The 27258-nt window shown below is 37.8% G+C and overlaps 1 protein-coding gene across 2 annotated transcripts; it reads left to right on the top strand.

Moving 5' to 3' along the window:
- SLC17A6 (solute carrier family 17 member 6) lies at positions 1-27258 on the top strand. 2 transcript variants are annotated; one of them, XM_062494477.1, is made up of 13 exons: positions 1-86; positions 166-168; positions 3048-3300; positions 4208-4326; positions 16925-17039; positions 19279-19366; positions 19471-19557; positions 20486-20628; positions 22667-22816; positions 24065-24197; positions 24893-25003; positions 26458-26585; positions 26926-27258. In XM_062494477.1, exons 1-13 carry the CDS (start codon positions 1-3, stop codon positions 27256-27258), a joined length of 1749 nt encoding a protein of 582 aa, XP_062350461.1. The 2 variants fall into 2 exon arrangements, with proteins under 2 accessions (XP_062350461.1, XP_062350463.1); XM_062494479.1 differs by lacking the exon at positions 166-168.

The raw sequence follows: 27258 nt of genomic DNA, 5'->3' as shown, positions 1-27258 counted from the left end.
ATGGAGTCGGTAAAACAAAGGATTTTGACTCCCGGCAAGGAGGGATTGAAGAATTTTGCTGGAAAATCGCTTGGTCAACTCTACAGGTAAGACAGATATCTCTTGTAGGATTCTACATCCCAGAAAAAAGAAATCGAAGCTTTTCATGAGAGCCCGTTGCTGCAGGAGGTCGAATGCCTTGGGGAGGTTAGCGGTGCAGGGTCGGGAGCTGCTGGGATTCTGCTGGATATAATCTAGATCCCGGAAACTAGTGCTGAAGCTGCTCAATATGGCACCCTCGTAACTTCTCTATCTGACTCGTAGATGGTGTCAGTAAAGATGTAGTAAAAGATTACCCCACCTTTCTTCCACAAAAACAGGATCCTATCTTGAAATCATAATCAGGACAGAGCAGCAACCTGTATTTTTCTTCTATCTTAATATTGCAATGCACTCCCAGGATCTCGCCCCCCTGCCCTTAACAAATTATATTTTAAAAGAATCTGGTTTTGATTAGTCTTGTCCTTTGTGTAGTTCGTCGTCATATGAAGGTAAACATGGAGATGCATAAATAATTGATATCTGAACGATTTTTTTCTCTCCTGAAGCTGAAACATATAGAGGAATGTGTTTAATTATTTATCCATCTGCCTTTAGCAGCATCTGCTTGTCCTCTAAATTATATACAGCTGCAATTGCTAAACTCAAAAGCATCATTCCTGTATATTTCTGTGTGTAAAGAACATTTCTATCACCGTCGAGTCCTGTGCACAGAGATAAATAAACCCAGATTCTCGCATACCTACGAAGTGCATGCACTAAAGTTCACACATCGTTCTCCATCCATTCTGGTGACTTTAGTGACCTCCACAACGTTTGAGAATAGTCTGAAATTCCAATAAATTTTCGATTGTACTGTCTGTAAGAATTCACCCCGAAATATTCGGTTTGGTTTGGGATGTGCTGTAAGTTTGGTTTGGTTTTTGTTTGTTTGTTTGTTGTTGGGTCTTTTGTGGGCTTTTTTGGTTTTGGTTTGTTTGGTTGTTTTTGTTGTTGGTGGTGTGTTGTTGTTTTCCCCCCCCCCCGAATTGCAGCTATAAAGTAACTGCGGATTTGTCTGCTATGGGTAGGTCACGTAAAAATCTTTTTCCATACCTATGCGGCAGTGCTGGGCACAGACACCAGGCTGTTTCACAGCATGAGTCACAACTTCTGCTGCCATTTTAAGGGAAGGGGACATATCAGTGAAGTGATACAGACAAAATTAAGGCTTCCATTTTCATAGGAAGTGTACCATTAAGAAAAGACAAAAGCAAAATTTAAGTCATCGACAATGCAATTGGTTTCATACAGTTTTTCATTATATTTAAGTCATTTTCTATTGTTGAGAATTAATAAGAAATCCAGAATAACTGCTTAAAATATAATTAAGAAATGAACCTTTTTTTCTTTTTTTTTTTTCTTAAAGACTCTACAACATTTAAATAGAACTATTATCTCTACTATTTGTAATCACACAGTGAATAATGAGGAAACGGTGCTTGTATTTTCCAGCAAAAATCCGTTTGAATTCACACCTCGACTGACAAACGCGTGATTTGCTAATCTTTTTCAGCTCACGGCAATTAAGTACTTTGTTTACTCTTCTTAGAATCTAAACAATTTTCTTGCCTCTTACACATTGATTTCCAGTCTCTTCCCGAAGACAAGATGCCCATTCAGGGAGAAAACACTCCTACCCTTTAGCCACACGAACGAATTTTGAACATAAACCCACCGTGGTTTATTTTATTCACAACTTTAAGACATTTGTTAATGCCGTGATCTTTAAGCATGGAAATAATACGCCCAGAAAAGAAAAAATCAGGAGAATTTCAGCTGAGTGACTTTTGGAGAAAATCCCTATATTTTCTCCCGAGCACGGATAACCTTTTAAGCCTTATTCTGCTAATTGTTACCGCCCTATCAGCCGCATGAGTTAACCTGAAAGAGATGCTCCTCCGAGTGAGAAAACACTTCCACACCAGAGGTGAGGGCAGCGGTTGTAGAGTTCGGAGTGTCGGCAAATGGTCACGTATTTGCTCCTTTGGTTTTTAAATATCTCAGTGACTTCAGAAGAAGATTTAGGGATTCCGTACGTGACATTTGCTCTATAAACCTGATCTTTCTTGCTACCGACACAGCATTTTAAAAGATCTTCCACCAAAAAAAAAAAAAAAAATCACAAAAAAATCCCTTTAAATGTTCAAAATAATTTTTTGTGGTACTTTTCAGCTGATTGGAAATACCTGCAAACAGCTATTTCCCTTTAGATTCCTTCAGATTGTTTTCTAGGAGACGCGATTTTCAAGTAAAACTGAGGGAGGGAGGGAGGGCGAGGAGATAGTGCTTGAAGATGCTCTGGGAAGGTTAAACCCACTAAGTGATCACACGCTCACAACGTGTAGCTGAGCACCGAGATCTTGGGGAAAGCCTTCTCCGGAGATGCCACTTCTCGGTCATGTTTTCTTTCACTGCATGTGACAGCCATTTTGCAAATCTAAAATAAATAGCAATATCGCCCTCTCCTCCTCCTCGCTCCTCCCTCACGTCTTTTTCTCTTCACGTTTCTTTTGTTCCCAGAACTAAAGCGAGGTGCACACCAAGATCACGCTCTTGGTGTTTCTAATGCAGCAAGGATGATAAAACCTCCAGAAGCCCATTTCTGTTCCTGCGCCTCTTGGGCTGCCCAACATGGCGCCTCTGCAGTGCTTTTACAGATGATGTCTTCTTGATGCGTCCTACATATTTAAGCAGAAGTCTTTAATGATAGATGAGCAATTCTCAGCTAGAGCTCCTCCCTGGGCTGCTGCGGAGGGGTGGCGGGGGGAGCTGGGGATGACTAATCGTGACTCCCACAGGTCATTGCTAAAGAGCAGTTGAAGGTGAATGGGAAGCAAGGAATAAATCCTCGAATCAATCTCCAAGCCAAAGGAGCGAGGGGAACGGTGAATTCAAGCCTCCGGCTCCCCGAAACTGTTGTGCCTCCAGGCGGCCAGGCCTTGACTTTCCCTTCTTGTGTCGGGCAGGGTCTTAGAGAAGAGGCAGAAGCCCGGGGACACCATCGAGCTGACTGAAGATGGAAAGCCCATGGAAGTGCCCGAAAAGAAAGCCCCGTTGTGCGACTGCACCTGCTTCGGGCTGCCCCGGAGATACATCATTGCCATCATGAGCGGACTGGGATTCTGCATTTCCTTCGGAATCCGATGTAACTTGGGAGTGGCCATCGTGGATATGGTCAATAACAGCACCATACACCGAGGAGGAAAAATTATTAAAGAGGTGGGAACCTTTCCCTCTTAAATCCCACATCCTCCCAGTACAACTCTCAGTCAAACACCTCAGCACAGGTGGGACGGGCCCTGAATGGTTTCGCTGCATTTTCCCTCACCTGAGCCCCGATGCTCCCCGGTCCCGAGGCGGGCGGTCCTCCCCCCTCCCCCTGCCCTTCGAAGGACGAGAAATCCCGTTCTTGAGGCACAAACAATTTCTACCGATTATTTCTGCTTTTCCATTCCAGTTCCTAGCCCTAGTTTGCGGTGTTATTGCGCCGACAATTCGTCCCCCGCCTTGCCTTTCCACTTGAAAAACGCAGATATCTCTTAAAATAAACGTAGGGGATGGGAGAAGGACTGTCAGCGGGCGCACCTGGCCGTAAAGGAGGCGGGGAGGTTTTGCAGGAATGTTTGAAAACACCAGGGTGAATTTCATTTGACAAAAAGGCGTGAAATGATAAGAGCCGTTTGAAAGCGAATTAAAGTGCGATGAGAAAGATGCGACAAATGCAGATGAGTCTTAAACACCCAAATACACAGAGCAGCCCTGAGGGGTTGCCGCCCGTACAGACGAGAGGTAAAAGCGGGTTCTGCATCCCCGACCCCGCCCGCTGAGAGCCGGGGGTCCCGCGGGTCCCAGCGCTCCCGGCTCTGCCCCCCGATCCTTGCCTCGGTCCGGCGGCTCGGGGCACACGGGACCCCCCTGGCCCCGTCGTGTTCCAGGGAGGCACGGCCCGTGCTGCTTCTATTGCTGTTCCTGGGTTTGTTCTGCTGGTCTGGCGTTTCCCGCGGTGGGGCTGGGAGCCGGCAGCGGAACCCTTTGGATCGCACTGCGGGTGAAAGCTCTGAAGTGACACAATTACAGCTTTCCTCTTGTCTTTCTCTTTTTCTGCCCCGGTCCCTTGCGCTGGAAGAAAGCGAAGTTTAATTGGGATCCTGAAACAGTCGGCATGATCCACGGCTCTTTTTTCTGGGGATACATAATCACCCAGATCCCCGGAGGCTACATCTCATCTCGGCTGGCAGCAAACAGGTAAACAGCGCCTAAAGGGCTCCAAAAGCCCGTGCGGGGCCGAGCTCCGGACAGGGGGGTCGAGCCGAGCTCCGGACAGGGGGGTCGAGCCGAGCTCCGGACAGGGGGGTCGAGCCGAGCTCCGGACAGGGGGGCTCCCCTGCACCCCCGCAGCACCTTCGGAAGGGAACTGTGGGGCTGCATTTCTCACCCTCCTTCAAGCAGCCCCCTGCTTTTGCGGGGGATAGCTCATGTTGGTTTCTTTTTCCTTTAGACACTTATTTAAGGAGGTTGCGACAACGATACTCGAACAACACGTATTCAGAGGCAAACTCAAAGATTCATTATTTCATCAAAGCTTGAGATTCCCCGCCCCGTGATTGAATTAAAGAATTTTGTGATTTTTGTTTTAATGAAAAGGGAAACCGTCAGCAGGATTTTTTCATTAAAGCATAAATGAATTTAGAATGGTCGAAAAACATGTTTAAATGAGACTTCCACAATGAAAAGGAAGTGCAGATGGTCTGGGGACTTAAGGTCTCGTTTCTATGGTGTCTGGCAGTTTTTCAAGCACCCTGGGTGCGATTCTACCTGTTAATTAGATCCACTGAGTATTGGAGACACATGAGGCTTTCACATCCGTGCTTAATGCCACAGGCTCATCGTTTGCAGAAGCAGCACAGGTCCTAGCGCCACTCTTCCAACCAGTACCACACTCAGTGCAAATGGATGCTAAACTCAGCCACATATACCTTTAACTCTTCTCAGGAGTGGGCAACATTAAAGGCTGGCCTGGATGGGCAGAGTGGCTTAGCCTGAGAGCAAGATGGCTTATGTGTGCTTCAGACAGAGGAAGGAGAGCGTGTGGCTAAAGCAAAAAATGGTCTTCTCGAGATAAAAAGCTTTTCGAGAGATCTAGAGTAGAAACGAGTCTTTACAAAGGGAGAGATGCTCTGTAACTGAGCAAACACTGATATTCAGAAATGTAAAAGGCTTTTTCAAACAGACTTTAACAGCCAAGGACTATTTACCTTTTCTTCCTCCTTCAATAATTTTTTCATCTTTACACAGTCTGTAACTCGTCAGGATTAATTGGAGTTTTAGTAGAGTAAAGGCTGTCAGAATCTGACACAGAGAATCAAAATCTCTCTTCATTCACCCAAACAATATCAGAAAAGCCATTTGAACCAATTCAGATGCAAAGTGATGCAACTACAGAGATTTGTAAGACAATGGCGGGGACACTGCCAGGAAAAGCCAGTAGTAGAAGCACACAAGTTGACAGGTTCTAATCAAACTTTTCTCCTCTACACAAACATTTACGTTTATGACAACAACTGAGGACTACTCCAGTAAAACGAGGTGTATTTTATCTAGATAGGTATTATTCCTGTGGGAGCACTTCCTGCCTCAGGTGTTCTGTATCATTCCCAGGCATCTCTCTGCCCAAATATTCCGTAGGGAACCCAGGTTACTCCGGGTATCTGCCCCGAGTGCTGTGGTGAAAGCTCTTTTCCTTTTTGTGTTTTTCACAACCAAGTCAATGACTGGAATTGGACTAGTGATATTTATCACCTTGGGAGGCTGATGATTATCTGGCGAGAGTTTATGACCCTTTCAAAGATTCAGACACCATTGTGGTACTGCTGAGACTTGCTGTGGCCTTCACATTTCATCAGTCATTTGGGGAATATATATAAATGCAGATAAACTTGTGGGTACAAAAAGATCCCGTCGATCAGATGATACATGAAACTTCTGTTTGACTGAATTCTGTTCAATGTAGGACACTTGAGAGCAAAGTAAGATCAGAGGGAGGGACCATTCTGAAAAGCAGTCTCACTGAGTGGGATCTTAAGCCATGTGGGACTAGAAACACATCACAAGCCTTCAGCATGATGCTCTACTAAAGTAATCAGTGTAATCCTAGAATGTTTATTTTTATTTATATTGTGCAATGAGTGTATTTAAGTAAATGACGTTGACCTTGGATTTTTGTGGGTAATTTGAACGCATTCATATTAGTATGGGTGTTGAAAAATTAGAGATTGCTCTAGAGATCTCTAATTGCTTCAAAAATGACAGTATAAAGTGATGCCTAGTGAAAGAAACAGCAAGAACTATGCATTCAGGAGACATGTATATAAAAGATTACTAGGAGATAATCTGATTGTAAATATGCATATAATTCCAGAGGAAAAATTGCTTGGTATAAGTGCATGTTTTAGTCCTCTGGAAAGAGATTACAAGAATCAGCAATTGACAGCCATAAAAATTTTAAAAAGCTTAAATTGTAACAATAATGACTACCCACCACTGGTCCAACCAGAGAAATTATGTGATTTTTTTTTTTCATTGGGTTTTAAATTCCTGTAATGGAAGTTATATTTAAGCTATTGTGAAATGTTTGTAGTAGAGGGATAATTAAATAAAATATTAGGGATAATCAAGTATTAAGGGCTGTTGCCATAGTGAATTTCAGGCTATGTGGTCCTATAACTAAGCATGTGTTTTGTTTTTAATCTAGAAATTTAATAATTTAATTCAAATTAATATTCCCTGTCTCACAGTCATGGTGCTTTAGCTGTCTGTGAATAAATTACCTGCTGTGCTATCACACACCTATGGAAAGGTGTGAAATTATGCTCAGGTTTATCACCTCATCTCAAGATAATTTGAATATCATTATATTTTAAACTTCTGATACACCCATTAAATATTCTTTATGTTGGAAATCTACAAAAAACCCCTTGCCCTACCAAAAGTAGCCCTAAAATGCTGTGGCAGTATTTTCTCACTGATTTACTAAGCGAACTGTTTAAACATTTACTGTAAATCAGGAAAGATTCTTTGAAATTAATTGTTAGATTACACCACAGATAATCAATTCTCAATGCAGTTATATATTGAAAACAGAAATTCCAGTTTTGACTGTATGTGCCAAGCATTTTTTTCCAAAGTAAATCTGCAATAATCACAGACTGTTTTTTATAAAACAAAGCTGAGTGACCATTTTAGCTCCTTGGTGTATACTCAAACATTAGAACCTTCTAACACAAAGACACAAAGGGCAGAATAGAATGCCAATTTTCTAAAAATTAAAATCACCTATGGTAGTGACATATATTTCATATTATCTGTCAAAGCTCAAATCCTGGCACCATTCACATTAAAAAATGTAACTACATGACTATACTACATTTCTCTACAATGCAATTATCTCTCATCTACGATGAACTCAATCATTGTCACTCAAATCTGAATGAAATTATACAAATTAACATTTAGCTTCAAATTTATCTTTGTTTCTCAAGTGCCATTCTCCTTGCTATTAAAAGCTAAATCCTTCTTCCCAGCAAGTAATCTGATAGGATTATTTGTATGAATAGAATGAATGATATTTCAGACAACTATATGATATTTCAGTGCATCTTGTCTCAGAGTCCCACAGATTTTCACTGAAACTGTCATTAGCATGTCAGTGAAATCCGAATCTCTATAACTCAGCCTTAATGACAACAAGCATAAAGATTTATGGTAAAGTATTAGCTTAGAAATACAAACAGAAAAATGTCCCAGAAGCTCACATCTTTTACATTTCTCTATTTTAAAAAGATAAATTGTTCCATTCTTTTAGCAGGTAGGCATATCTGGTGCTTTCTGGTTTTCGAACAATGATTAATTCACAGCATGAGTAGGGGATTAGCGGATGATTAAACAAGTGCCAACTCCTGAACTTCTGAGGACTTAAACTGACCTTGCATTGTGAGGGAAACCCCCCCAGAGCTGCACTTGCCAACCCCACCCTTCATATCCAGCCCAAAATCCTGCAGGTTGAACTGGTCTCTGATCCCTGGCACTGGTGTGGGGCTCATGTGTTTCCAGGCAAAGAAGGCAATATTGCACAAAAAAAAAAAAAAAAATCCCAAGATGATTTTGTCACCCTACTGCATTGCAGATCCTCTGAAGTACCAGTCTTTACAAGAAGGGGACTGGGGAAGGTGGTGGCTGGTGCTGCTGCTCCCTCTGCCTCTGCCATATGGTTCAGGGTCCTTCCATTTTTCTGTCATGAATGATGAAGCTGTTTTCACAATTTAATGATGCAACAAGGGATTTAGATGGGAGTTTTGCTTGATAATAGGGGGCCTCAGATGTGTGACAAAAATTAATAATGTATCCAAGCCCTTATTATACTAGATTAGATGGCTGGAGGTCGACTTTTACATATTAATGCTTCATGAAGGGCTTATAATAGGATTTAGTATGAAGAGCACAGAGCACATCCCCCTCCTCCCATAAACACATATGAGTGAAAATAACCTGTTTTATCTCGATTTAAGAAAGCCAGACAAAGCTGTTTTACTATGGCTTCTGGCCACAGACTGTTTTTAAGGAGGTTTAGTTTTAAGTGATTCTCCTATGAAGCATGTTCAACCTAGGACTGGTTCTTGGGAATCAAGTATTCATCTCTAATGGCAAAGGTAGATTATTCTCTCTGATTTTTTTTTTTTTTTTGTGTTTTAGCAGCTGAGTTCATGTGCCACTCCAATATTCATGGCATAACCCCAGTTTTGTTAGCCTTGTGCTGTTTTATGCAAATTAAGGCCCCAAATCAGAAAAAAAACCCACTACATTCTGTCTATCATTTAGGAAAACATAAATTGTCAGGGTGAGCATTTCACAGGGATAGGTTTACAGTAGAGGGGTCAGCAGAGTCATCAGGAAACCAGCCTGTACTAGACAAAAGTCAGAATGACTGTATATGCCACAGAATAGCTAAATAGTGTCTCCCCATAATGGCTTCAGTTCTACTTAGTTGATTTGAAATATGTAAATATAAGAAAAAGTTAACCCAAGAAGGGTTATCAGCGTGATTACAGACTGAAAAAGACAACTAGACTATGACAAATATTATTTATAGGAGTATTTATGTTACTAAGGTGATGAACAAATGAAATGATAGGTATATAATTAAAAACAAATCAGTACAGATAGTGTAAGTCTTCTAAATGAGTGACTACTCACAGTTTGCAGTCAAGGAGGTGAATAAGAACAGCTGAAAATGCATGGAGAACAGCTGGTAAAAAAAAAATCACTATTATCAAGCAAAAATAATCTTTTCAGAGTTAGTAAAAGCACAGTTTATATTTACATACATTGGAAGCAGGTAAACCATCATTAATGGTGTTTTAGTTTTCAAGGCACCTCAGGCAAGAGTGTTATAGGCTAAGCTGTTATTTTCTCTGGTACAGGGAAGCAGCTGTAGAACATTACATTTAAAAAATGTGGAATTTTGGAGCTAATTGGATACAGAAGGGAAGTAATCCTCGAGACAGAAAATGCAGAGAACCAAATTTATCCTTGACTAATTTTTTCAGAACTAAATATAAAATTTTCAGAATTTAGCCCTTCTTGTTGAGATATAACTACAAGAGTAGGATTATGTTTGAAATTTGAGTTTATTTTTGCATTCCATCCTCCACTGCTGAAGATTCTTTGAAATCATTATTGGTGTAAAATTCACTACACAGTTTGCATGAAATTACACCAGGTACTTTCAGAGAATCCTAGGATGGTTTGGGTTGGAAGAGACCTTAAAAATCACCCAATTCAAATATCCATGTCATGACGCTCCTTTCAGAACAAGCTGATAAAGAAGCTTCTTATTTGTTAGGATTATATAATTCAGATATAATGCTGTCAGATAACTTTGCTCAAAGTTCCCTTCTAATCCTGAGTTTTCACAAACCCTTACTTGTATTAGCAGTGTATCTAATAAATAAAACAGTCTCTGAAACAAAACCCAGGGATACTTCTGACCATCAATTGCAGGCAGTCTATGCAACAGGTATCCTTAATCACCTCTACTTGCTTTGCTACTTCACCCCAAAACAATCTGTACACCGGGTTTGATGCAGCAAAATGTTGTCTAGGTTGGTTGCATAAAAACACTAATGTCACTGTCACTTTTCTCTGACAGAATCTGCCTTTGCTCTGAGCAGTCCTGACACAATCAGCTGTAATGTGTGGCCCATGTATCAGAAAACATTCCAAAAAGCAGTACAGATGTCCAACTTTTGAGTCCAACACCTAGTAGTTATCATCCCAAACAACTGCACAAAACATTTTAAAATTAATCCTGCAGATGATTCCTTTGAAACGTGTGTTATTATATCTCTAAATCAGCTCTTAAACCACAGCCTCAGCCCTGCATGTTGGTAAGGTGATTTGAATGAGATAGTCCTGGTTTGAAACATTATCTAGCAGATTACATATTTAAAGAGCAAGCTGTCCCAAAGCTAATGAGCTAGAAGGAATGAGTCAGAGCTTTATCTAGACATATATAGATATAATGAGTTGTAAAACGAAACCACGGGTTGAGAGATTCCCCAGCTGAATTCAGACAGGAAAGAGAGAGGATTGGTAGAGTGAGCAAGTGAATGAAGAAAAAACCAGACAAGGTGTAGAGGATTTGATTTCCTTAGTGATGCAAAAGAAATAAGATAGGATTGCAGTTGTGGAAACTGAAGAGATTAAAACCATTAAAATAAAACAGCATGGGTAGAAGACATATTATGGATACATTAAGTTAAAAGTTGGAAAGGAGAAACCACTACTAAGTAGGGTAGATGTTTATAACTTCCCAGATGGAACCTGATCTGCTTATGAAAGGATAATGTAATGCACTTGCTGGTAAGAACAACAATTTGAATTTAATGACGCAGGATTCTCTTACATTCAGCACCAATTCCAATGATGTTTTCATTCAACAGTGCCCAAGTTTTTATAAAACACACATTGACATATCAAAAAATAGGTCTGTGAACACGCAATGGAAGGTGCAGCCTGAAAGTGTTTGGGGTCTTGGTATGAGTCAGTGGCATCAGTGGGGTTTGAAGAAGGCAGAAAACTAAAGGACTTTGGATTGCTGATACACATGGACTTAATCTCTGCATGGCATTTCACACCCTTGTATCATCTGCTTTGCTAAAAGTCTCATGAATATTTCGGGAATTTTTGATCTTCCAACCTGGCAGATCAAACCATAGCAAGTTCAGGTCATCAAAATACGTGTTCTGTATCAGAGTCTTAGAAGGTCCTCATCACACCTAATATGAGTAGTGATATACTTTATAAGGAGGCAAGTGTCAAGTATCAGTTAAGCCCTGAAATTTCTATATATTCAAAGAAAAATCTAAGTTAAAAAGTTGATCACAAATTGTCACTGTCAGCAATATTGGCAGAAGAAAATATTCTGAAAAGCTGCTGTAAGTCCACAGAAATTCCAGTTAGCCCATCTTGCTTCTTTCTAGATATCATGTTTTACTGGAAAAAAATGAAGCATTTAATAGAGCACTGAGCCATATACTTCCTCTCAGACAAAATATTCTTTGGGCTGTATAAAAATATAACATAAGAATGTCTATGTTGTGTTTCTGCCCTTTGCAGGAGAAGGTGTGTCACAGGTGAAAGACAGTAGGTAGAATCAAAGTGAAAGAATACATTTTAGAAATCTTGAGCTGACAGAATAGTCTAAAATGTCCCATTCTGTGGTACACATTCTGCTGCTCAGAGCTGCTGCTGGACTAGGATTCTCCCAAAAAAGCACTTTTCAAGAAAGAACAGCAAAGGACAGTCAGAACCTAGCTTAAGTTTTTACATATGTTTCACAAAATAAGTCTTCGTTCAACATGTTGAATGTGATTTTTGTAAGGAAAATTACCAACTTGGATCCAAATAAATTTCATTTATTTTATAGTGACAGATTTTTTTTTCATCTGATCTTTAAACAAGGTTGGGAAAATTTCACAAGAAACCTCACATTGTCAATCCTCTTTTTTTCTACCCTTACCTAACAAATTTGTAACTACAAGTAGGGAAAATGTTTCATCACCATTTACAAATCAAGTCAATTGGTCAACACACATACTTCATCCAATGAAAATGATGGTCTCTAGAATATAATCAATATTCATGTAAAAACGTCAAATGCAGAGGTTTTTCAGAAAAGAACAGGGGTTACATTTTCCATAGGCTCCTGTTTACAGTCAGAATTAACTAATTTGTAATATTTTGAATTTAGTTTATTGTAGTGGTGCAAAATGCTTTTACAGACACCCAGGCACACCCTACGATTCCCGAGAAAACTAACAAAATAAACAAACTTTCCTACTCAATAGATAAGTATTCCATGAAATGGTGATCAATGACACTTTGGAGGGAAAAGTGATGCAGTTACAGTCCTGAATTAATTTGCTATGTAGGCCATTGAATACTTTGTATATTTTCATATTTTTCAATGCAAATCTGTTAAAATACATGCAATGATGTTTCGTAGTTGTAAGTGACCAAGGCTTACTGTTCTTCAATTATTTTGAATTTTAATGAAATTACGTTAATAATTCACTGACACAGCATTTACACATCTTAAAATGACAGCATTTTCTTGTTTCAATAAATATTTAAAAATCAGTTTTAAACATAAAAGTTACTTTTCTTTTTTTTTTTAAAGGACAAATTTAGCTAAGGTATTTCATATGCTTTAGAAAAGACACATTTGGTATCCATAAGTTTCATTTCCTCGAGGTGACTTCACTTATTCAGAGAACTGAGACATCGATAATTGTAGAATTGTGGAATTTGTCAAATATGTTAAAAATTGACATAAATAAAAATACAGGGGACTCAGATGAGGAATTTATTTCACCACATACCCATTTATGAATTCTTTGCAGCAATTTTCATCCCCAGTCACTGGGGTAAAAGGATGCCTCTAAGCAGGACCCCTTTCTTTCAGATACCCTATGTGTAACACAATATGTCATCCATCTGGCACTCAGAATTCAAAGTGCACTGTGCTCAGCTCACTTTTTGAGCTGACGCTGCTTCCAGCTGAGTAACAATATCTGTAACACACTGCAGAATGCTCATGTAATGTGAATTGCCTGACAAAGGTAGATGACAGCAGTGCTGCTGCACAGATGCAGAGATTAGAAATCCAGAGATGAAAATAAATACGATTGTTTTTCTTTTGTCCAGAAAAGAAAAAGGAGCCAATTGACTTGAAACCCAAATAGATTAATTCCACCTGCAACCTCATTCCGTTCTAAGCACTTCTGAGCTGTCCAAGTAATTTTCTTTCTCTTCTCCCATCCCAAATGTCTTGCATTCAAATATGATTTTGCTAGTATTACTACTTATAATACAGGAGGATTAAGTCACAGTCATGGCCTTTGAGGCCAAAGCCAGCAATACACTGAAGATCAGTGTTAGATTCTGATTTTTGGGACTGAGTCTACTCAGTCTAGAAATTGAAATAGCTAAGGAAAGCATATTTTTTTTTTGTTTCAGGACTGCTTCTGGTCCACTTATGAGGACCAGAATTCATTGGGCTTTCCCCCTTCTCCTTGACATACTACTAATGCATTTATTGTCTTCTTCTGCATATGGTTATTTTCTTCCAGATATAGTTGCAGAGTTGCTGATTTTGAGTCAGAAAGGATTTTTTTTGCAAGGCTAGGGGCTGCTGTAGACATATCATGACACTTGAATTCCATCCTAATGCAAGGGCCAAGAATTATGGCAGTGTCATTGGTCTCACCTGCTTTATCTCTGTGATAGTTCTCTGCAGTTCTCCCAGAGTTTACCTTCAATCTGCTGAAGCTCTTAATTTTTTTCTGCCATGGCATTAAAATGTTTTGTGTGTGTGCCCAGAATCAAATGTATTTTCAAGGATACCTCTGAATGAAAGTTCAGCCACATGGATTTCCCAGGCTGAGCTCAGCCCAGGGGACATCCTGCAGCAAGGCTTGGCTCACTCCAGAGCCCAGCTGTGGAAACACAGCTGAAGAAAGGTAAAACAGCAGCTTTAAATCTGTGCGTCCAACAAGGGCCACCCCTCTCCGTTCAGTGTGATATCAGAATATCAAGAGGGCAAACAGGTACTTGTATAAAAGTGCAGTGGGGTGTGGAGAGGAACAAACACTCCTAAACAAGCTGGAAATGTGTTTTTCAGGGAACTCTGTCTGAGAATGAACATTAACGATGAATGCATGCCACAGTGGAACCACACACCCATTCAATTTGCCATGAAAACATAAGAAATCTGAGCTTTCTAACCCACTGCTGGAGTTACCGTCGTAGAAAAATTGAGCAAGATGCAAAAATTAAACCTAAAGGATCATAAATCACTAGCTTAGTAGACAAAAAAAAAAAAAATTAAAATGTAAGCAGAAAAGAAAGGATTATGCAATTTGAGGGTTTGATGTGTGAGTCAGCAAAATAGTTTAGAAATGCCCTGGGAACAATCAGAATGTTCCATTTCCCAATTAAATATATTCAAATGTGAGCTGCATTCAAATATATTTTGATTGGCTGTAGCTCAAAATAATTTTTACTTGATCTAAACAATTACAATAAGTATTGCTAAGTGAGATATTTAAAGCAATAAACCAGTAAGTTTTGTAAAAATCAGCACTATATCACTACACTGTGTTAGGTACAATTTAGTATTTATGGAAATAAACGTAAGAAGATTGAAGAGCACAAAGGAGAAATATGATATGATATATATGAAATTATGATATTTATCATTGTGCGCTGAGAGATTAAAAGGAAATATAGAAACATTTATTTACTCTTGATTAAGAGTTACAGAGAAAATGGAGTCACTAAAGTAGCCATGCATGACATCACTTAATAGGGATTCATAAAAAGAATTTAAAAAGCCATTTCTTGCAAAAATAATGATGTAACTCTAACTTATTCTACTTGCAAATCCTTAGATTTTTTTGGGAAATCATTCTTATAAAGCACTGTTCAGAGAGAGAATTGACTCACAACTGATGCTGTGGAATTATTTCAACATCTGCACACTGATGTAACTATAGAATATTTTCCAGTATTTGTGTTTCTAAATACAGGCAAGAAGAAGCAGGTATCTGATCATTCGTTCAGTTACATTTTCCTTTGCCTTCTAGAAGGAACAGACTCAAGGAAACATCTTCTCTTTAGTAAACATGAGAACAAAAGCAGTTCTGGGAAACACAGCTTCCAGCTGTGTGCAAATAGAAGCTGATTTCAGATACAGAATCAAAAAACTACAGTAAATTTCCTTGAAGAAACGGTTACCTACTGCAACAATTTTGCAAACCTAATCCTTATATAGAGACAACATTTTTAAATAGTATATCTTCACATGATTTTAACAGGACAAGACATCATTGCAGTTCATGTCAACATAAGAGGGTATTAAATTGTAAGGAAATGAAGTGCATGTAGTTTTGGAGTAGAAACTTACACTAAAGAAATCAAGAGTAGAAGACAATTTAGGTCAAAATAGTCCTCATGGTGCAGCACAATCATGTGCCCAGTCAGTCCCAGTAAATATATTGAACATGCTGACAAAGCAAAGCCAGAAATACACTGTACAGACAGCTAAATGTTCTTTTACTTGAGGTGGAGATCAAAGGGAACACAATGAGGAGACAAGATTAAGAGCTGTTTAGCAAAGCTTCCTTACCATGCTCTTTATTTTGTGTCAAATAAAAGCGGCTTATACTCAGTTTTCTATTTGAAGATTTGTTTCATACTGTGATTCTAAATGCAGAATGTGGAATATTGTGTCTTTGAGGAGAATTTGCATCCTTCTTCTTTAGCCCAAGTATCCTGCTTCTCTAGCCTAAGGTGTATTCCTCACTGACTTATGGAACTGTACCAGTTTCTGAAGAGCACAAGTGAAGGTCAAAGGTTTCTGTCAGATCATTTCCACATCAGATACTGGGATGCCATATGCCGTCAGATTTATATCTGCTTTATATAGCTTTATGTAAAAAAAGACACAGTAATGCTGGAGAAAAGGTTTCCTCCTACAAGAGGCAGATATTAATTGAGTCAAATATCAATCCAGTCAAATCAGTGGAATTGAAAATGAATCACCAATTCATACATTTATTTTGACTTTGTAATGTGCTTTATTTGAAGTCAGGATGCTGCAGAATCAAAATGAGCAATTTTCAGTGAGTAGCCTCTGGAAAAACAACAGTAAGAATGATCTATTTTCTATGGATATGTGTTTCCAAACTGATTAACTTGTGTCTAAGAAAATCCCAGGTCTAAAATTCTTCCTGATGCTTTTGACCTGTATGAAAGTGGATTTTCTTCTGCTTTGTAAGGAGTAAATGCATGGTGTCACTTTCTTACAATTAAATCACATGAGAAACCCTTTTACAGACCATCTCTTTTAGGAAACCATTTGGAGACAATTTCTAATTTTGATTTCAGAGGGTGGAGAATTCAACCAGATTTAGTTGAAATTAGTGTGAAAATTAAAGTAAAGTGGGAGTTTATAGGGAAAGTAATATCTATAGCTGTGATTGCATAAGATATATTTCCTTAGGAAATGATGCTAAATAGATAAACACACCCATGCTTGGCCTGGGTCTTACCAGACAGATTATTACACTAGGTGGAACAGACACTGATCCAGTCCAGTCAGCATATTCCCCATATAAAGAACCCATGTAGGGAACATCTATATTTACAAATGAGCATAAGTAGAACAAGTCAATTGGAACAATGCTGAAGTAGTTAACTTTCCCTTTTCTTTCCACCTTTGCAGAGTATTTGGTGCTGCTATACTGCTGACATCTTCCCTCAACATGTTAATACCATCTGCAGCCAGGGTGCACTACGGATGTGTCATCTTCGTTAGGATCTTGCAGGGCCTTGTAGAGGTATGGAAAAATTATAAAATAACTAGTAAATGTGATAAATGTTTGTTAGCCTTTAGCTAGCAATTGTAGCTTTGGAATGAACATAGAAATTGTTTTAAATTCATCACTGATTTTGGGTATAGAGGATTTCAATGTGTGAAATATAGCTATTTGATTTTCCTTTAGCTGTAAAATTTCATGGCAGTGTTCTCTGGCTGAGAAGCCAGTGGGATATGCTTTTAGCACTGACATGTCACTAAACTCCTAAACTGCATAAGGCTGGTGTAGTTCTCAACAGTTACTTGCTGGTCAGCATCACAGAATAAGTACATAATAAAAACCTAAGTCCTGATTATGCCATGTCTCTGTTGGAATGAATAAGAGGTCTACCATAATTTAAAAGAAGCAAAAACTAACTGAGCCTTTCCTTTCCTTTCCTTTCCTTTCCTTTCCTTTCCTTTCCTTTCCTTTCCTTTCCTTTCCTTTCCTTTCCTTTCCTTTCCTTTCCTTTCCTTTCCTTTCCTTTCCTTTCCTTTCCTTTCCTTTCCTTTCCTTTCCTTTCCTTTCCTTTCCTTTCCTTTCCTTTCCTTTCCTTTCCTTTCCTTTCCTTTCCTTTCCTTTCCCTTTCCCTTTCCCTTTCCCTTTCCCTTTCCCTTTCCCTTTCCCTTTCCCTTTCCCTTTCCCTTTCCCTTTCCCTTTCCCTTTCCCTTTCCCTTCCCCTTCCCCTTCCCCTTCCCCTTCCCCTTCCCCTTCCCCTTCCCCTTCCCCTTTCCTTTCCCTTTCCCTTCCCCTTCCCCTTCCCCTTTCCCTTTCCCTTTCCCTTTCCCTTCCCCTTCCCCTTCCCCTTCCCCTTCCCCTTTCCCTTTCCCTTTCCCTTTCCCTTTCCCTTTCCCTTTCCCTTTCCCTTTCCCTTTCCCCTTTCACTGATGGCTGGCTCTTTGCTCCTCAGGGCCACAAAACTTAACCTGATTTTAACTAATGTACTTTATTGCACTAAAAGATTCCAAAAAACAGTGCAGAAAGTGCCTGAAATGTAGGTGACTGACAACCAGTTTCTTAAAGTGTATGTGTATAAATCTGGATCCATTTCTGGCATGTTATCTGCATGCACAAAAAAGCATTTTTCACTGCAAAGATGAGAGGAAGAGAAGCAAGTGGGTAATTAATTACACAATAAAATAGCTATTGTAGACTCACACATCTTCAATACTCTTCAAAGGAATTGTGAATGCAAAACATTCCAAACAAGACTTTTCGAAGAAGGTTTATGATAAATAATGACAATCTTATGATTATATCTTGAAATATTTTTTTTAAAAAAAAACTGTTAAAATACTGGAATGAGCAGAAAACTGGTTACAGGATTTTCTTTCAAAACAGAAGAAGTGATTTTACAGTTTTCTGCACATTGAGGCTCATCCTCTCAGTATTTGTGAAACCATCAGTAACTGCAAAAAATTATTAATTTTTCTACTTTTTGTGGAGGAAACAAAGTGTCAGATTAGGAGAAAAGTGAATCTATATAACCTGTATAACATCTATATATGGTTTATATGCATATACCATAATTCTTAATCAGGAATTTGTGTACAATTACTGTAAATATCATATAACATCTTTTAAAATTTCAACACTGCAAGTTTAGTTTTTCTATTCCTAAGTTAAAAGCTGGTTTGAAGAGAGACCTGTAAAGTAGCTGGTTTAAAATCAAGTCAAATAACATCATTCAACTACTTGCTTTACATGCTTCATTAAAGACAGAGTGAAAACCTTCTCTTAAAAGTATATTTCTAAACAGTTATACATATTATTTTCAAGACTTAGAGCAGTGGCACTTTATTCTGTACTTCCTAAATTATACTTTAGATGTTAGATTTTAAAAATGAGGGTTGGGTAAATCTGTCCTGCATTAGAAAGACTTCAGAGGGTCTGTATTGTTGTCCTTCCTTTGACTCTGGTTCTTGTGCACTAATACTCTTTAATTACTTGCAATTTTTTCCTGGAAAGGGGAGGGGGAACAAAAGGAAACATGTTATATTTGTTTCATACAGCCTCTTTAACGATCTGTAGTGATACACAAAACCCATTTCAACTCGAATAGGTATCGACATTTTTCTGTGGCTGTGCTCAGATTTTGCTATAAAAGTGCAAAGCATTCTCAACTTCTTTCTTATAGCAATAAAAAATAAAAACTGATGCAAAGACAATTAACTGAATGACTGACCAGCATTAGCTAACTTGTGGCACACCCATTCCCCAGGGTGTCACCTACCCTGCCTGCCATGGTATTTGGAGCAAGTGGGCCCCCCCATTAGAAAGAAGTAGGTTAGCAACCACTTCCTTTTGTGGTAAGTAACTGTATTTTTGTCTTCCTTCCATTTGTGACATACAAGTGTTTTTAAATAGTTTTTTTTTTTTTTCTTCCTTTTCATCCACGTGTTTTGTTTTGTAGGTTCCTATGCAGGAGCTGTCATTGCAATGCCTTTAGCTGGGATTCTAGTGCAATATACTGGGTGGTCTTCTGTGTTCTATGTGTATGGTATGCATTTCTGCTCATTTCACTCCACTATTGTATGAATTTCCTTTACCCTTTGTAAAAATCAGAAAGCTACTGTTAAGAGGACAAAAAAAACCCCAGCAAAGTGGGGCTTCTAAGCTAAAAATACAGTCTAGAGAAAAGGACAATGAAAGAACAGAATCTTAGGAGAAGTGTATATAAGAAAGCAACACGATTAAATAAGAAAAGCCAGCTCATGTCGAAACCTTCCTCACTTTTAGCACAAGCAGTACAAATTTCTGTGCAGATCTCTGCTATCTCTGCTCACATTAACATCTCTCACAGTGATAAAACTGCAAATTTAGAGTACCTGCCCTGAATAAGTTGCTCTGATTTTTATCTAAATACCTACATAACTTAATTCACACCAGTTGTGTTAACCTACACTGACAGAAAAGAATGTCCCAAGGGAATTAATTCTGCATCTATGTGAATTAAGTGGAAGAATTATAGAAATTTAATAAACTACTCAGGAAGTGCATTGCTATGTTTAAAAAATTGCCAGTCTTCTATTTTGCAGGTAAAAAAATTAGTGCAGTAATCAAACAGCAGCATCTTAAAGCTGAATGTGCCTTCTTTTACAGTTTAGTGACATGAAATGGAAGCTGTTTCATTGCATTGAATTGTACAAATTGATGTTAAGATCAGTGAATATTCACTTCCAGTGAAATCATTCTGTAAATGAAACAAAGACTACTTCACTGTGCTATAGTTCTGCATGTATTTTGCACAAGTATTATTCACAGGATCAAACTCTCTGTTGGAGAGTTATTTCTACTGAGAACTCAGGAAAGAGGCACTGACAGCAATTGCCATATATATATACTTGTTGTAAAGATTGAAAGTTTTTTCTTCTTTTTTTGCTGTTTACTGTGCATTTCTTTTTAAAGTTTTTCTTTCCATTCCAAAGGGAGCTTTGGTATAGTCTGGTACATGTTTTGGCTTTTGGTTTCATATGAGAGTCCTGCAAAGCATCCTACAATCACAGATGAAGAGAGGAGATACATAGAAGAAAGCATTGGAGAGAGTGCCAACCTCCTAGGTGCAATGGAAGTAAGAATATTTCCCACACACTGGTTTCCAATGAGATATCTCAACACCCAAATAAAGACAACAACAAAAAATCAAACTCTCCTTTAAGATCAAAAAGTGTATTTGGAACGATTTGAACAAATGTGTTCCTGGGGGATGGGAAGATCTTAAATCTGCTGGTGGATTTCTGGGTGGATGTTTTATTCACTAAGAGAACACAGGTTCTAGTTCTTCTAGCAGACAACTCATGGAATTTATGCTTCTTTTTCTACTCCAAGTTATAAAAAAGAGGTACAGCTACATTTGAAACTTCAACTTTATTTAGACTGTTCTTGTATCTTGAGCTGAAAAGGTCAGTTTCCTTCCTATTTAGTAATTTCTGGAAGGTTTTCCTCTTCCTAAAAGCAAACTGCAGGAAATGCACTACTCAGTATCTCTTGAGGTCCCCAGAACATCAGAAAATGCCAATCCTTATTATATTATGTTTTGTCTGCCAGAAAGACTGCAAGTTGCAATAGAGCATGCTTTGAGATCCAAAAGAACATTTCCCATTATTGCAGTAATTTTGCTTGAGGCATGTTATCAAGACTCTCATAATCATAGTTCTGTACTGGTTTAGTTCTCAAGAACTGCTAAAAACCATGACGAGCTGATGATCAGTATGATCTCTGAATTTTTCAGCCACTTAGCACTCCAATAGTGCTAATAGTTATTTCTGCAACTGCTGAAGAGCTTTAAAGAAACTATGGCCATGTTTGCTCACTCAGGAAAATAATAATAATAATAAAAAAAGTTTAAGCCTCACCTTGTCTGCTTAAATTTTTACACCATCCATTCCCAGTAGACCCTCATTATGTTTTTTTATTTGGTCAGAACACCAGTTCTTGATTGAACCCAGGAATTAACAATTTCCATCTTAGCAAAAAACTTTGTTTTGTATTAAATAAGGAACTGAAGATATTAGAGTCATTTTTTGATAGCTGACATTTTTAGGTGTTATTGAGGGCCTGTCTATGTTAATATTCAACAGCATTCAGTAGGGTTCATGGTTTTGAAAATGAAATTAGTGAAATTAGTGAATTTGAAAGTGAAACTAGTTACTTTGAAGAATGTCCATACAATTCTGATTTGGACTGTACAATTTCTGACTATTTTTTATTGTGGCTTTTTAATTAGACATTTTTTTAAGTCATTATTTTGCATCAATAGTTGAGTTGCTTCTAAAATATTTAAGCTGAAATTCTTCCCATACCATCAAGTTAGATTTTCTGGCTGGCTTCTCAATAATTAAGTCACTTAATTAATCCTTACCTCTTACTTAGGTGTAATTTAATAACTATACAGGGAGTTGCACATATCCATCTATGGGCTGTTTTTCTTTGAAGAAAAGCCAGTATTCAAATCAACAGTAGACTGAATCCAGCCTGAATTCTTACTGAAGTGATTTTCAAGCACTTAACTGGGTATGGATCCTGTGTTTGGATCAACACAGATGGGTGGAAGCCTGGGCTTGTGGACAGGTGCTGGGACTCAGCAGGATTGTCCATCTGTCTTTCTTTTTTTCTTCACACAATGTATTTTAAAAATACACTAAAACAAAAAATATATTGACCAAGCAGTTTCAGCTGAGGCTTGATTAAAAAAAAAAAACAACAAAAAAACCCCAAAAGACTAGAATACTGCAATTAAGATTTAAATGCTAAAATACATGTTTGCAGTAAATCTGAATGAAACTGTGTAGTTACAGTGTCAAATCTGACTGTTGCCTTACATACAGCAACATTGTCTTTTAAAGACATTATTATTCAGAGACATTATTATTTTGGTCTTATGTCCATGTATGTTCATGTTTATATGACTGAGAGAAAAGCTCTTGTGTATGAGTGCTGTGATACAATTAAGTGTCACTGAGTTTCTCCACTTGTGCATTTTGTAGTAACTTTAATATGCTGTACATATATGTGCTTATTGGACCACAGCTAAAAAAAGGGTAAGGAAAGGGAAGATGGATAGTTGATAATGATCAACCTGTTAACTGGATCCCCTTTTTATGTTTCAGAAATACAAAACACCATGGAGAAAATTTTTTACATCTATGCCAGTCTATGCAATAATAGTTGCAAACTTCTGTAGAAGCTGGACTTTTTACTTGCTGCTAATTAGTCAGCCTGCTTACTTTGAGGAAGTGTTTGGATTTGAAATAAGCAAGGTATGAAAAAAGTATGTAAAGCTTTTATCTTAACTAATACCAGATCTACATTTCTAGTACTTATGAATAGGAAAGAAAAGTGGTAAGCATCTTTATAATGGATTTACATCTTAAATCTTACTCATTCCAGTTCTTTTTTCCTTGACCAGCATGAATAAGTGAAGTAAAAACTATGGCAAAGGACAGGACAGGACAGGACAGGACAGGACAGGACAGGACAGGATAGGATAGGATAGGATAGGATAGGATAGGATAGGATAGGATAGGGAAAGGTTTTGTATTGTAATTGAAGTGCTCAAAACCATATTGTGTTTGGTATTAGAAAGGTGCCAGCAGACCCATTACACTCTGTCCCTGATCCCTCAGGGGTTGCAGAATCCCTCCAAAGCTGTAAAGAAAGCATTGACAAATTGGCTTTTCCAGGTGCCTTTTAAAAAGCAGGGCCATCTTGTTCTAGGAAGAATAGTATAGTTTTTCACCTTTCTATATGCCCCTTTAATGTGGTGGGAGCTGCACCCCCTTTCCCATTAAGAAAAGAAATTTAGATGGTGGCAAAAGGTGAGATACTGGGGTGATTTAAAGTTCCATGTGATTCATATGAAATTTGGATGAGACCTGTAAGGTAAATATGAATACACACATACAATCTATTGGAGCAGTCCTCACAAAAGTACTCTGTCTTATTTTGCTATGTATGTATATTTGAATATCACCAGTGGATATTTAGTATTTTATCTTTCACTACATACAAAGTTTTTCAGACATACCTTTTGTCCACATGCTCTTTGCAGCTTGATCAGAAATCAAACACAAATAGCTGTTGTGAATTTGATGATGATCCATATGGAATCTGTCTGGGCATGTGAGGCTTACTGCAAAGCTACACTAAACACCAAAAGAAATGTCGTAATTCAGTTTTACACGTTTGATAAAGAATTTTCTGAAAATTCTGATGGGGGACTATGAGTGATGGGGAAAAAGTTTTGGCTTAGATATAAACCATGAAAATGATCTATAAACAGGAAGTATCATGGCATCAGAGTTTCTTAAAAATTCTCACTGTACTTCATAAAATAAAATAAAATAAAATCTTCACTAGTTTTGTTCATTTCATAACCCAAGACTTCTAGTTTTAACACAGGGTGTGACATTTAAAAGATGTAATTAATTAGCTGCTGAATACTTAAGAAATTAAGAATTAAGGTTTTCTTATGGTTTATACTTTGCTAATTCTAATTTTAATTCTAGGTGGGTATCTTATCTGCTGTGCCACATTTAGTGATGACAATTATTGTTCCTATTGGGGGACAAATTGCTGACTTTTTAAGAAGCAGGCAGATTGTTTCAACGACTAATGTGAGAAAGATAATGAACTGCGGCGGTAAGTCTTTCTGTTTTATTTTAAAGTTTCTTGGAGGGGTTTGGTGTTCATATTGTGTTCTCTATGGAATAAAGAAACAAACTGTACAGTTGTATGTTCTTAGGAGGCAATCATTTCTGCATTTTTTATGTGATGCAGATGTCACTAAATAAAAGAAAACACAGGTGCTCCCATTTGCATGTAGTTATTTGGTATTTGGAAAACCGTTTAGACTGTTAAAGAAATAGATCTGGTTTTGGAGGGTAATTTGCCTACTCTTAGCTACTTAGTCAGTCTTAGCTCCTCATCCAAACACTCTCTGCACTAAGAGAGCCCAGACAACTCCCTGAGATTACATCCTTGACTTCTGAGATGTTAAACCCACATTAGCTGTGGTAAGGGCTGGAAAATCCACAAGCAGGTTAAATGTACCTTCCCATGAGAGTTGGCTGGAGTGACTTAACCACAACACAAGTATTTATTTTCATCTTAAAACTGACAGAAAGTAGCAATAAATTAGCATACAAAGAGTAAAATAAGTATTATTTGAGAGAGGAAGAACATGTGTTTTTTAGAGATGGAAGAAATACCTGATTATATCCCACATTGAGGTAATGCTTTGTTTGTGCTCCTGTGAAATATCATGGCATCCTAAGGTCTGCAGTATTTGAGAAGGAATTAAATTTAGTGCCGGGTTTTATTTATTATTTCACCAGGTTTTGGTATGGAAGCAACTCTTCTTCTCGTGGTGGGATATTCACACAGCAAAGGAGTGGCTATTTCATTCTTAGTGCTTGCTGTAGGCTTTAGTGGATTTGCCATATCTGGTAAGATTATATAACTATTAACATTAAACTATTTTATCTTAAGAGACAGAGCATGTAGCTTTGCTTTTATTCATGGATAGTAATCAAAAAGCCCACTCACTTTGGAATTCCCAAAGGACATTATTTATGATTATTACAAAGGAATGTACATTTGGTATTGCAGCTTTAATATTAGATTAATTCTTTTCAAATAATTCAATCTTTTCCATATTCATTACAGCAAATTAGAATCTCTTCTCATTAAGACATTAACATAGTGTGAAAACACTACAGATTTTTCTTGAAATCAAGCATAGAAGATAAATGGATTAGTGTTACACAATGATACCTAAATTTACACTTTTTTTAAAATAGAAGTATTTTTTTTCCACTGTGTATTGGTTATTGTTTTGTTAATACTGTATTATTTTATTAATTTGGGGCATCTTACTATTATATTATTTTATTTTGGGGCCTAATTACTAGAATTTCTTTTCTGAATTAAAATTCAGCTATTCCCTTTTCTTGCTGATTCATCAACCCCTTGCTTTTGCCTTTCCCCTTCCCAAGCACAAGTCACCTGGACTCCCCTTGTTTTCCCACTGTGATTTTAGTATCCTCTCCCATGCTGGCTCCTTATGTCTCAAACAGGTTCTCGTTCATTTTGTGCCAAACATCTAAAATCTCCTCTAATCAAATCTGTCCTTAATCTCACGCATTTTGCAAGGTATCATTCTTGTTTTGTACAATTTGGGAAGAATATTGCACTTTTCCCAAGCTGACCATATCATGCTACCTGCCTTTCCCCTTATATACTACCTGTATCCAAAGGTCTGGTTTCTGTTTACACTTATTTAAGTACTTACTTTGGGAACAATTAATTCTGTCTCTTTAGATTATTTAAATTGTTACTATATACATTTTAAACAGAACTGTGCTGCTGAAAATGCAAAAGAACATGTAAATATCTTTCAAAATTAATTAGTAATTCTGTTATAGATAATGTCTTTTTTTCTCCAATTTACCACTGATGAATAGAAAAGAACTCCCTTCTGCTTGTCTATGGGACAAAAAAGAAAAATGTGGGCAATAGGAAAGGAACATGTTACAAACTGGAAGAAGAAAAGGCATGTTATTTACAGCATGAAATGTTCATGTAAGGGACTATGAAATGCAAATTCTTTCACTGCCTAAATATCTTCTGTATACTCTACTCCACACAGACACTACTGGGAGGTTTTGGGGTTTTCTTAAACTGCAGTTTTGGGAAAAAATTAACCTGGTATCCCTTTTAAATATTTTCTTAAAAGAAAACAAAAATCCAAAGTCTCACTAGGAATATTTAAGTCTTATCAGAATAAAGAAATGCAATTAAGAAGCCCAAATGTGTTATAGTAAAAATTGTCAGGTCACTTTTTTCATCTGAAGTACTGCTCTGCTCTTGGTGTGAAGGCTCACTGACCTTTCTATTGCAGGATTCAATGTCAACCATTTAGACATTGCCCCAAGGTATGCTAGCATTTTAATGGGGATTTCTAATGGAGTCGGGACCTTGTCTGGAATGGTTTGCCCTATAATTGTTGGAGCAATGACAAAGAACAAGGTAAATGCAATACAGTTTTCAAACCTTCCAGTTTGATACAACTAGTTTCAAGAGAAAGACTTTTCTATAATGCAGGAAATGCAGGATATGCATATTGGAGCCTGGGACTTTCATCCAGGGATGAAAATTTGAAGCATGCTTCACTATATGCCCATTAGGTTGATGTTTTTATGGGTTGATAATTTTTTTCAAATGAAGATGGATATAAATCATTTGAAAATGGACACTTAAATGTTTTAGCTCTGCCATCACAACCTCAATCCCTAATTTAAATCTTCCAGCTCAGAAGAGTTAAGTAAATCTCTGTGCTACTCTGATTTAGGAAATTTCTTCTTTACAGACACGTGAAGAATGGCAGTATGTCTTCCTCATTGCTGCTTTAGTTCATTATGGAGGTGTGATCTTCTACGGCATATTTGCTTCAGGAGAGAAACAACCCTGGGCAGACCCTGAACAGACAAGTGAAGAGAAATGTGGCTTTATTCATGAAGATGAACTTGCTGAAGAGACAGGGGACATTACTCAGAATTATGTAAATTATGGTACCACCAAGTCTTATGGTGCTACAACCCAGGTGAATGGTGGCTGGCCTAATGGCTGGGAGAAAAAAGAGGAATTTGTACAAGAGGAACTACAAGACTCATACAACTACAAGGAAAGAGATTATTCATAA

Source organism: Cinclus cinclus, chromosome 6, assembly GCF_963662255.1.
Source record: "Cinclus cinclus chromosome 6, bCinCin1.1, whole genome shotgun sequence".
In the NCBI taxonomy this organism is placed as follows: domain Eukaryota; kingdom Metazoa; phylum Chordata; class Aves; order Passeriformes; family Cinclidae; genus Cinclus; species Cinclus cinclus.
This window is presented reverse-complemented; position numbering and strand designations above follow the sequence as displayed.

Excerpts from the sequence above, each read along its gene's own strand:
- SLC17A6 (XM_062494477.1), top strand. The coding sequence starts at position 1 with ATGGAGTCGGTAAAACAAAGGATTTTGACTCCCGGCAAGGAGGGATTG. Across the intron at positions 22,817-24,064 it reads TTGGATTTGAAATAAGCAAG|GTGGGTATCTTATCTGCTGT; the intron begins GTATGAAAAAAG and ends TTTTAATTCTAG. Across the intron at positions 26,586-26,925 it reads GAGCAATGACAAAGAACAAG|ACACGTGAAGAATGGCAGTA; the intron begins GTAAATGCAATA and ends TCTTCTTTACAG.